General features: G+C 31.9%; 1 protein-coding gene across 1 annotated transcript; it reads right to left on the reverse strand.

The window, feature by feature from the left end:
• Window positions 1-3,418: 3,418 nt before the first annotated feature.
• LOC112095801 ((E)-beta-farnesene synthase) lies at window positions 3,419-7,802 on the reverse strand. Its single transcript, XM_024178122.1, has 7 exons — window positions 7,648-7,802; window positions 7,247-7,505; window positions 6,728-7,115; window positions 5,777-5,998; window positions 4,617-4,755; window positions 4,281-4,532; window positions 3,419-3,891 (listed from the first exon to the last, which is right to left on the reverse strand). Exons 1-7 carry the CDS (start codon window positions 7,774-7,776, stop codon window positions 3,598-3,600), a joined length of 1,683 nt encoding a protein of 560 aa, XP_024033890.1. The 5' UTR covers window positions 7,777-7,802; the 3' UTR covers window positions 3,419-3,597.
• Window positions 7,803-12,804: the final 5,002 nt, after the last annotated feature.

The raw sequence follows: 12,804 nt of genomic DNA on the forward strand, positions 1-12,804 counted from the left end.
GCTTCACTGGCTATCTCCCTCAGCGTCACGGAATCATTAAGCCTCATATCACCCCCTTGTGCACTACTTCCTCCTGTCTCCATCGCTTTTCACTTGCTTCACTCCTCTTCTTGCTATCAACAGAAGCTTTTTGCTCAGCTCCCCACAGACGGCGCCAAAATGTTGATGCGAGATTCTAGTTGTCCTCTCTCTACGACCAGGGTCTCTGCTCGATCAACTTCATCACGATCAGGATCTCTCCTCGTAAAACTTCTCCTCCAGAGGTTTTTGCGTACACAAACAGGTCAGAGTACGCCGGTTGTTTCCCCGGCGCAAACCCTCCGACGCTCAAGTCAGATATGAAGGTTCGGGGAATGTTCGCCATGAATCTTTTGGCTTCTCTTTAGTCTCAGTTCTTAAAGCTCTCTTTTGTTTGTTCTAATAGCAAAAATTCTAACCCTTTTACCTTCGTTGGCTACCTTTTTATAGGCTTCCTCTGAATCCCGATCTTCCGTAGTCCACGTTCGTTATTCTCCGCACCCTCGGATGTGGATGCCCCACTATCGCCATTGTGGGCGAATGGAGATGGACTTCGTGCCTTGATTCTCGGATAGGAATGCACGTCTTGACAACTGTCGTTGACCGGGTCTCCTCCCCTCTCGACCTCTAGCCGGAATGGCCTTATGCCTCTAACAGGAGTTCGACCTTGTGAATGGCATATTCGCGGATGAGCAGAATATTTCTGCTCCTGTTCCCCTGCTACCTGGCTCTTACAGGACACACCTGTTCGCAGAACCCTGCCATCAAATATCTGCTCATCATGTCTGGTCTTGTCGAAGTATTTCCCTCAAACAGTGACGAATAGTTTCTTCGAATGGAATTAGAATAGACAACTTCCTTACAGAGAAATCAAGTAGAACTTAGTTAATTAATCTGAACTGAATCAATGGGGAGGATTATTTTAGAAAGATAAAAGTTCATAAATAACAGGTGGCATAAACTTTACGATACTTCTACCGAAGTACCAAGTCGAGCAGCCTCTTCATTCTAATCAACTGCCTTTGAAAATTAAGAAAAATTATCTTGGGCATATTTTTCACGTTATCTTAGAGATATTTGTGAAAATTTGTACTTATTTTAAAATTTTGTGTGTACTTGTGCATCTAAAAATAATGATTACATATTTATATGTGTGTATGTGAAATAATTTTTTAATTAGAAAACGTGACTATATTATAGTAAGAAATAAGTTAAAAAAAATACAAATTTTAAGCGAAGATCAACAACAGGTTACATATTCAGATTAGGTGGAGGTCGATTCTTCAGCCTTGCATAGCAAGTCTGCCACACTCCTCGACCGTAGGTTGCACTTCTCGTGCTGTCTCCTCTACCTTTCTGAGCCACACCCTGACTCATGTATTGCGACACTTTCCTTCACTTTCAGCTAATCTGATATCTTCTTCAATTTCATTTTTCCTTTCTGTGAGTTCTTCTAGTTACTTAAATTCATTAAGAATTGCTTATTGATGCAAGCAGAGCATAAACCAGAGGCACTTCCATTAATATTAATAACTCGAATGAATAAAAGTTTACAAGCATTGGCTTATTTATACACAAGCTATGAAAAACGACAGCTAGCTAAAGGACAACACTTGGAAATAAGCAAAAAAATTGATCCGTCAATATAGCTATCATTAACCAATGATGTAGAGCTTCTAGAATCTCCATCCTTCCATGCTCATGTGCTGATATTCCTCAGCCACCTCATTAAATCCATCTCATTTCTCTCATTAGCTGGCTGCAGATAGGTGTAGCTTAGGTGGCATGCCAACGTGTCTCTGAGCTCAACTGTTGACTGTCCACTGCTGCTGCTTTCAACATAGTTCTTTCTGAAGAGCTTTCATGTTACCATGGAGTTTTCTAATGACGGCAATTTTCGAGCAGAAGAAGATGGTAACGAACTCACCAACTTCAATAAAAATTGCATCCAGGGTTTCCATGGCCGGCAAGTTCAAGAGATCCACAGGTAGTGTTTTCATAGCTAACATGCTGACAAAACAAAAGCAGATAAATGAGAAATCTGACAAGCAACAAGAACAAGATCTGTCAAACATGTTTTGTCATTAATAAGACAATAGTCTAATCGAGGAAGTTGCCATCGATATTCTTATATCATTATCTCTCTGATTGGTTTTTGTCTACCGTGCAATGCATAGAAACTTTAACAAACCCATCGAACTTGGAGCAACCAAAATCTTCTGGGAACTCCAAGAATTGGTGGTGCTATGACAATTTAAATCAATAATACATGAGTCAAAGCCATAGTTCTTCCAGATTGACTGAGAATGTAAATTAGGTTAAATAGGGTTGCGCGACCCTCAATTCTTGAGGTGGCTCTAATCCGATTAATGGAAAAAAGAAATTTAATTCTTTTTTTTTAGTTGTCAGACATTTCTATTAAACTTTTAATTAGCTGATATTCGCAATTTTTTTTATTGGATTATTTGCTTACATATTACAAGGTCAGAGGGCATGGTTCATCTTGATCTAATTTTTTTGAAGCATCTAAAGTTATTGTGACGCATGGCATTTAAATCATTCTAAAAGCAAGAATTATTATCTGTAAATTTCTTTTAATCATGCACCAACAAATTAATATATAATAATAAGGTCAAAAAACGGCCTCCTCTAAATGTGAAAATAAAATACTTTGTAGGTGGCAAACTCGCACCAATAAATTAATGTATAAACAGACAATGAATATTATTTAGATTGGGGGAAAAGTTTCATCCTTGAAAGATCCATTTTTAATTATTTACATTCCAACTAGATTTGTAATTACTTGTTTCCTCCCTATAGATAAAGGGTAATAAAAAACCTAATATTTTTTCATTTACTATTATACGCTTCTTGATACATTTTTATGAAATTATTGTTAATTTAACGATAAAATAAAAAAAATAAAGAATAACTAAAACAAATAATTAAGTAATTAATTTTAATTAATAAATAAAATATAAGAAATGTCATAAATTGATAATTTTTTAAATTTAATCTTTTAAATTGAGATTGCTAATTCTATGGTTATATGACTAAAATTCAATTGGGAGATTGCCAATTTTTCCATATTGAAATTAATATATACCACTCACCCGTTATTATCTTCATAATAGTCAATAACCCGCCGGCACTATAATTTTACAATATTACCTTTACTTTGAAATACACTTTTATTCATATTTATTAAAAATTAAATAAATGAAATAAATAGAAATTTAAATAACAAATTTAAATATTAAAAATACTATATATATACACACACACATATATATGTTTTGATGTGAATAAAAAATTAATAATAAGATATTTTCTTGTGCTTTTTTTTATTTTAAATTCTATATTTATTATAAGAAAATGTTTATAAAATAATAAAGAAATTAGAAGAAAAATATTTTATTATTAATTTTTTAACTAAAAGGACCACAATTTGGAACCACATTATTTGGCGATCCATTTTCTAGCTAGGCATGAGTAGCTAGCAAAATAGCCAGCACGACGTTCATTTATTACAACTGCTCAAATATACCCGATGGAAAATCAATAGCATGACGTTAATCTTCAGATCGCAAGGGGTTCCGTCAGCAACAAGGCAACTTGGCGTTTCATCATCAATGAATGGGTGTAGCGATCATGACCATCGTCGTAGATAAAATGGCCTGAACGTGCGAAATAAAGAATCCGCTGAAGCATAGGTAACGGGACAGTCGTTGGGTTGAGAAGCTCCTCATTTATATCTTTCCAACTATCAGCAACTTCTAACAACAACTCTTTAACTGCCTCTTCCTCGGAGACGCCATGTTGATTCTTGTAGCACTCAACTGCTGTGGGATTATGTCCTCTCTTCTGCTCAAACTACATCACGGATGCATATGAATTGGTTATAAGCGAACCAAAAAAAAAAAATCATCAGTTAGCTAATTTTTTTTTTTTGTTTTTTTCCTTGGGCATATATGTTATGTTATGTTATGTGTTAAAGAGAGTTGAAAAGAAATGCAGCCGCAAGGCCGAATGGTTTTCAACAACCTTTATTTTATTGACAATTTCTAAGTTTGAATCTTGAGAAGCTAGGTGTTGGAAAAATTGATGTGGGCTTCACCCACATCTCTACCTTTAAAATAGATGAAGAAATTGTATACTATGGTGCACGCCTTAAGATACGTTACAAAATTTCTCTTCGAGATTAGTGGTGAATATAGTCTTATTGAAATGAATTATAATGTAGAATGAAGAATATTATTTACCTTATAACCTGCTATGTCATCCATGAGCCTGACAATGGTTTCTGTCGCTTTAACACTCTTAGCGTTTTTAAGAATGCCTTCAAAATTGTCCTTCGTTGCAATAAAATCACCCAAATCAACGAAGGAAGCGACCCCTAGCGTACGTAAACCGATACTTCTTAATGCAACTGATTTGTATTCATCGAAGCTTGGAACATAACCTTTATATAACCACTTGGCTTGAGTAAAGTATAATATAATTAATTCTTGCATCTGAGCAACATAACCCAAGTCAATAATAATCACCTTGCAAAATGATATAACATGAAATTGATTATTAATAAAGTAATTGCTTACCATCTGTATTGCATACGGTATGCCGTACGATCTTCCTTCCTTTGCCAATTCTTCCTCAGCTTCTCTATAAATATCTAAGAGTGCCTTGAAAATAAATTTCATGTATTCTGGCAGTGTATCTATGAGGCCAATGTCCCATCTGAAAAAATCAAATATAATCGATATATTTGCACGTTCTTAAGAAAATATATAAGCGATACAATTAATTTGTTTCTAATAAAAGTATATTATGAATTAAATATCCAATCAAAGAATTACATTATAGGGTTATTATTGTTTCACCAATTCAAGAGTTGTAAAATATCAAATGACTATAAGAAGTATTATCTCCTATCATTTTACTACTTTTTCATTAAAACCATTAGTTAATTAGTAAAATATCAATATTTCCTTTTATGATAAAATACACAAATAGAGGTATCAAATAATAGACAAAAATTATTGGCATGCCCTTTAATTTTAAAATAATGGTTTTAACCATGACTTTATGAATAACCCTAAATTTATCGTAACTATAAAAATGGTGCATTAACAAAATACTCATGGATATTTTTCATAAAAAAACACACAATTTATTCTTTAAAAAAAACACTTAAAGCTTATTTACAGAATCAACACTTCCATATTTAATTTTTTTTCTTCTAGAATAGATTGTGATTTTTTTGGGCAAAAACTTCTAGGGGTATTTTTGTCAATTCACTACTTTTATGGTCGCAATAAATCAAGCGTTATTCAAAAAATTATGGTTAAAACTATTATTTAACAATTCATGTTTAAAACTATTATTCATAATATTATGTATACTATTGGATACCTCTTTTGTGCATTTTATCTTAAAGGGTAAAATTAATATTTTATTAGTCAGCTAACGATTCTAACAAAAAAGTAGTAAAATAAAAGGTTTTACAAAGTTATAGTAGTAAAATTATGGAAAATAATACTTCTTGTACTTATCTAATATTTTATAATTCTTGAGGTAATGAAACGATAATAATCTTTTATTATATAGGCATGGGGTCTTGCTAAGTTACATCATGTATAACCTGCAGCAACCCTAATAGTCACTCATAATGTCCCCATTATTTAGGTTATTGTGACCTATAGAATACAGATAATGCAACTTAACAACTGCTGTATAGGGATGCATATGGTTTTATAACCTTGTGACTGCTTCAGTAAAAAGTGTGAGCTCTTCAAAAGTACCGTAAGCATCAAATGTGTCGTCTATTATGGATATTATGCACACCACTTTGGATGTAAAAATTCTACCAAATGCCAAATTGGGCTCATAGGACACTCCCAGCAAAAACCAAATATATGTCTCTACTACTCTATCTCTTGCATAAGGCACCTTTTTAGGGAAGCCTAAATCGTTCCACCACCTGAAATTCAATTTTAAATCTAATTAGATAGATATTTTGCTACATTATAAAGTTGCCACTATAATAATCGTTACTTCTGTAGTATATAATAATCGTTACTTCTGTATTATATAAAAAATACAAACAAGAACACAATTTGGTTTCATCTTTTAAGGAGGTAGCAAGGAAATATGAAAACTCGAGGGATAAGTGAAAAAAGTTAGAAATTTTAAAGAGAAGTTGTAAATCTTCCATATTATATTTGGAAAATTTGTTTCATTAAAAAAGAGAGAGAGAGAGAGAAATTTACGTGATTTATTTTTATTGTTTTGTATTTTTATCTAATTTATAAATTTATATCACATCCATTCTTAAAAAAATTTTATAATTGTATCATTACTCTTTCATTATACACATTATCCTCCCAAACACTATAACTTATTATTATTATTATTATTAGCAACAAGCACATAATATACAAAAACTACAACCACTACCACTGTTGACAAATCAAGAATACATAAAAATTTTACTGCAAACTAAAAATCTTGGTTTGGTGTTAATAAATAATAATACTAATAATAATAATAATAATAACTATTATAAGATATTTTGCCTTGAGCCTTTGATTATACAAGGGGGGCAACTGGTAAAATATGATTTCTCTTTCTAGGGAAAGTGACAATCTCCCATTTCAAAACAACACCAATAATAGGCTTTTCCACGTTGAAAGAATATCTATGAAGTTACCTGGTCATGATACTTGCTTCCTTCTTGTGTGCTGCTTGTAATATATTAAAGTCTAACTTTGCAAACTTGAGCAAAGTTTCATCATGCAAATCATCCCTTGAATAGATATCCAAAAAATACCTTGCCTCTAACCTTGCTGCGGCTTTACGGAGCGGAATTTGCAGAGAATGACGTATTTGTTCAGCAAGATTAGAGTTTACATGAGAATGATCAGATACAGATATTACTGACTTAAGGTGAGTGGTAGTGAAAACAATGGCTTCATCTAAAATGTCTTCCCCCCGAATTGCTAGGTATGCTGCCTCGTACAAACTCAACATGCCTCGTATATCGTTGATCAATGATTCCTTGAATTTACCTTCGTCATCTTTGAACTTCTCAAACACATCTGATGACCATATTCAAAAGAGGCGAGCTAGTCTCGATTAGTGTACATGCTTAACTTTAATTTGATAATCAACAATAATCTTGTAATCAACATAAATAGTTTAATTAACAAAATGAGAAACTATTACATACCACATGAAATCTTAACTCCTTGCTGTCTAAAAAGTCGAAAACGAAGAGAAACAACGTATAGATCATCACTGTCAAGATCATGAGATACCTTTCCCAATTCATCTTCAATCTCTTTTTCAAAATGATAAGCGACACCTAATCGTTGTGCTGCATCAATCATGTGTAGTTTTTGGGCAAGCTTATTGGCAGTAGTGGTTATCATCCTCCTGACCTCTTGCTTCAGTGCTGCGTGCTGTTCTTGAGTTGCAGCGTCAATTGTCTGCAAACGCAAGAAATTACTTAATATTTAATGCATTACGTATGTCTAACAAACGATTACTTATGACATATAATTGTACATCGATTGGGCTTGCCTCTCTGATAATTAATGAGATATTTTGATATTGCAATTTTTTAATTACCTCGACATCGGCAGTGGATTTCAGGAAATGGTTTCCCCATAAAGTAGGATGAAAATCTGCAATGGGACGAACAGTTTCTTCAGTTGAACTGGAAACTGCTGCTAGAAGTGGAATAGACATATCTTTCATTCCGTTTCAGACAAACCAAATACAACTATATATATTTTTTTTTAAGAGTTGGAGTTGCAAAAACCTCAAGACACAAATGCTCTATATATAGAGAGAAACGATGAGGCAGTGGAACACTTTCGTTGGTACTTTGTCATGTGCTCAGTAGTGATCCTACGTTGGGATCATTAAATTTAATATTAAAAAAGTCAATGGATCTGATTGGGGGATGCAGTATTAAACCATATGATAAAATACTCTTGGACCGTTATCTCAACAAATTATGGGTGCGTTTGAGATTAAGGTTAGACAGTTGCAGTTTAAAAATTACAATAGTAAAGTATTTGGTAAACACTAGCTGTTGTAACTTGAAAGTTATGTTGATATGATTTTTCACTTGTATAATAGAGAATCTATTATATCTTTAATAATTTTATCAAAATTATTATTTAAAATTTATATTTACTACATATTATTAACTTTTGTTTTATATTTACAGCTTTTTTTTTACTGCAGCTGTAGTTTAAAAAGTACAGCACCTCAATTCCAAACGCAACCTAAGAGACTGCGATCATTTTACATAAATTTTTAAATTTAGAATTTTTTTTAGGTAATGATAGAGAGTTAACTCTAACTGTATCTCTAACTCTATACAAAAATAAATATATAAAAGTTGAAATAGTAATAAAGTTATATTAAATTTTATCTTAATCACAAGCTGGCCACAAAAATTTATCTTGATCAGATTGAGGTGGGGTTCATTGATGATAGCGATTCATATCATTTTTCAGCTTTCGTATGCAACTTGCATATTGTGATATTGTGCGTACATTAACTAACTACTCAACGTAACGACCGTAAATTATTTTGAAAACCTATCTCTCTTTTAATTTCACAATAATAATATTCCAAGAAGGCCATAATTATTTAACTTACATTTATTTTAAGAGTAATGATATAGGCACAAACTCTTGTACAAACTTATTTTGTACAAATTGATATGACATGATAAGATTTGTTGAATTAAATATCACTTGGCCCACATAATTTGTGTTTATTATTTTATATTTTCATTCAACCAATGAATTAATCTCACGTCAATTTGTACAAAATAAGTTTGTACAAGAGTTTGTGGTTGTATCATTACTCTTATTTTAATTACTCGTACCAAGCAAAATATTTCAGTTATTTTAACTAAATAAATATATTTTAGTTATTCTTAAAGCCAAAGTCTATTTCTGGTTAGTAAATTATCCAAACATTTTATTGGGGGGTGTTTCTAATAACTCCAATGATATCATAAATATAAAAATTTACTTTCTGCAGGACTTATCTCAAATAAATTCTCTAATTCATTTTGAAGATGAAACTAAAAAAAAAAAATGAATCATTGAGGCTTAATTAAAATATTTTACTTAGAGTTCCAATGATATTTAAGGGAATATGATTTTTATCAGTGCATTTAACAAATTTCACGATTCTAATCCTTAAAATACTTGGACCACCAGGGATCTTAGAAAAATAGTATGTGAACCACATTTTTAGCTATTATCAACAACAGTAATATAATATATTTTCTAATCCCTAGTGTTCCCTTCGTGGGTCTGCCGATGCTATCAACAATAACAAGCAATTTTTAATAAAAATAATCATTTTACTGTTCTTTTTAAATGTACTTCTATAATTTTGAGAGATTGGAAGATTTGAATCCTCTACCTAATGAATAAGGGAGAGAAGAGTTGTCGACTAACTCAATTAAGGAGCTCCGTTGGTTAGTTTACTATTAAATTTTGGTGTATTTTATTTACGAGTGAGATTATTTGCACTCTAAAATGTACTTTGAACACCATATTAACTAAAAAATTATGGTACTAAAATAACATTCATATAATTTAATATTAAGGATAATTTAGAAAAATAGTTAAACATTATGAATTTGGACACCTATCTAACACATCCATTAATCATACCATTATTTATGCTAACCTTAATTTCATCTATTTTACTGGGTGCCGAATTGAATTTATTTTGTACTTAGAGATCATAAAAGATTTGTGGCGAAGTTCCAAAAATATATGAAGATGTTTCTATTAATCCTTTTTGTTATTTTTAATTTTGTTAATATGTTAATTTAGGTGGTCTTTTGCTTTAAAGTTTAAAGCGTACAAGGCGACGAAGAAGAAAAATGTTGAAGATGCTGGCTCGATCAATAAGATGGAATATGGAAGAATTATTTTGAACATATATCCAATTAATTGTGCTTTGTGCAGAAAATTAATGAAAAAGGAATAAGAAAGAAAAAGTTTTGAGTATACATGATCTTGTAGGATGCCCCAGCAACCAACGAAAAGTTTGTTGTTGTTGAAATCCCATAACACTTCTGTACAAGAAGGACTTGGTGAGGTGGCAGGTTAGTCCACCGATGGTTTGTCATTTGTAGAATAGTAGGTCCGAAAATGAAACAAAAGTCGTACTCACTGAATTAAGTTTACCATCAAAAAAGAAAACAATCAGTGACTAAACTGACATATGACCTAATTGAATTTAATGGATCTTAAAATACAATGAATCACGCAATAAAACACTACTGAAGTGACTGAAATGACGTATGACTAGAGATCATAAAAGATTTGTGGGCAAGTTCCAAAAATATATGAAGATGTTTCTATTAATCCTTTTTTGTTATTTTTAATTTTGTTAATATGTTAATTTATGTGGTCTTTTGCTTTAAAGTTTAAAGCGTATAAGGCGACGAAGCAGAAAAATGTTGAAGATGCTGACTCGATGAATAAGATGGAATATGGAAGAATTATGTTGAACATATATCCAATTAATTGTGCTTTGTGCACAGAATTAATGAAAAAGGAATAAGAAAGAAAAAGTTGAGTATACATGATCTTGTGGGATGCTCCAGCAACCCAAGAAAAAGTTTGTTATTGTTGAAATCTCGTAACACTAATGTATAAGGAGGACTTGTGTGAGACCGGCGGCCGGTTGGTCCACCGATGGTTTGTCATTTGTAGAATAGTAGGTCCGAAAATGAAACAAAAGTCGTACTCGCTGAATTAAGTTTACCGTCAAAAAAGAAAACAATCAATGACTAAACTGATATATGACCTAATTGAATTTAATGGATCTTAAAATACAATGAATCACGTAATAAAACACTACTGAAGTGACTGAAATGACGTATGACCTTATTAAGCATGCTGACACTGTGACACATGCAAATTCTGTTCTACAAATCATGTTTATAGATAGTGAAAAACTCAAAACCAAAATACTGTATAAGGTAGCACATTGAACGTAAGCTGCATTGAAAATCTCCTCTCACGCTTACGTATGACACTAAAATTGAAACACCTGTCTTATCACTTCAACCTCTATCCTTGTATCAACGTTTTATCTTATTACTTTTATTTTCGATCATTCAATTTGGTATTCAATTATTTGGGTCGGCTCTACTATTCTGTCGGTATTTACCATTCAATTTGATTTAATTTTCTCCCAGCAGCTTTTAACATTTATAATTTATTATTTTACAGTTTTCATAGTACTGTATTATTCTTACGATGTTCACACTTTCTTAAAAATAAAAAATTCATTACAATATTTAAATAACATATATCTTTTTTTATAAGTTTAATGTCAAAAGAGTAATGAGGTGCCTTCAAGTTCAGGGACTACGAAATCAGAAGCAGATTTTAGCAAATGGTTTTCCACCAGTAGGATTGAAAACTGCAATGTGACGAATAGTTTCTTCGAATGAAATTAGAATAGACAACTTCCTTACAAAAAAATCAAGTAGAACTTAATAAATTAATCTGAACTGAATCAATGGGAGCATAAACTTTACGACACTTCTACCGAAGTACCAAGTTGAGCGGCCTCTTCATTCTAATCAGCCGCCTTTTTATTTATTACATAAGATTAATACTCAAATTACAACTCATATTTAATAAAATTAGTATACTGAGACTAATTTATGAGAGATTAGTATACTGATATTTACTATCAGACAATTACTGGGACTAATTTATGAGAGATTAGCATATTGATATTTACAACCAGACAATTACTGTGACTAATTTACAAATCTTATATAAGACAACCTAGATTTTAACCCTCTCTAATATTCGAGGGACGTTCACTCCACTTAGATTTCGAAAGGGAGATGATTATCTTCACTCAAATTGAGGGAGGAAATTAACCCCCACAATGCGTTGTGAGGACTTGAACCCATGACCTCATAATTGTGAGGTTTGGGTTCTAACCACTAGGCTTTAACCTAGTGGCTTTAATCAACCGCCTTTGAAAATTAAGAAATTTAAGAAAAATTGTCGTGGGCATATTTTTCACGTTATCTAAGAGATATTTGTGAAAATTTGTACTCATTCTAAAAATTTGTGCATACTTGCACATCCAAAAATAATGATTACATATTTATATGTGTGTGTGAAATAATTTTTTTAATTAGAAAATGTGACAATATCATAGTTAGAAACAAGTTAAAAAAATACAAATTTTAATGCAGTGTGCTTTGCCCTTTATCTTCTCACTTGTAGCTCACTCTATGTATATAGTAATTTATAATAAGAAAATCTCTTACTTTAATAAAATAAGAGACAAGCTGAAAATGATAAAACATACACTCCAATGTAGTGTATTATGTCATTTACTGTATTAAAATTTATATTTTTTATCTTTTTATCTATTACTTTAATAAAATATGAAATTATCTTATACTTTATATATTTTTATCTTTTAATTTGAATTTAAAACCCGTGGCTATGAGACCCTTGGAATTCATCCCCTTAAATGCTGACAGCCCGAGGGCTTATTCCTCATTAAGGAATCCAAAACCCCCATAAGGGAAACTCGTCTTTTATCCGTCTTCTCCTTCTCCGGCAACTGAGTCATTCATCTCCTTCGGCGTAAAAGCTACCTTCCCTGTCTTTATTCGGCTGGGCTATAATTGCAGGTATTATTTCTATTTCCTCGGTCTTAGATAGTTATAGAAAATTTCTTTTCTCTCTGTCTTATTTGGGT

The sequence above is a fragment of the Citrus clementina genome, unplaced genomic scaffold (genome assembly GCF_000493195.1).
Source record: "Citrus clementina cultivar Clemenules unplaced genomic scaffold, Citrus_clementina_v1.0 scaffold_1, whole genome shotgun sequence".
In the NCBI taxonomy this organism is placed as follows: Eukaryota; Viridiplantae; Streptophyta; class Magnoliopsida; order Sapindales; family Rutaceae; genus Citrus; species Citrus x clementina.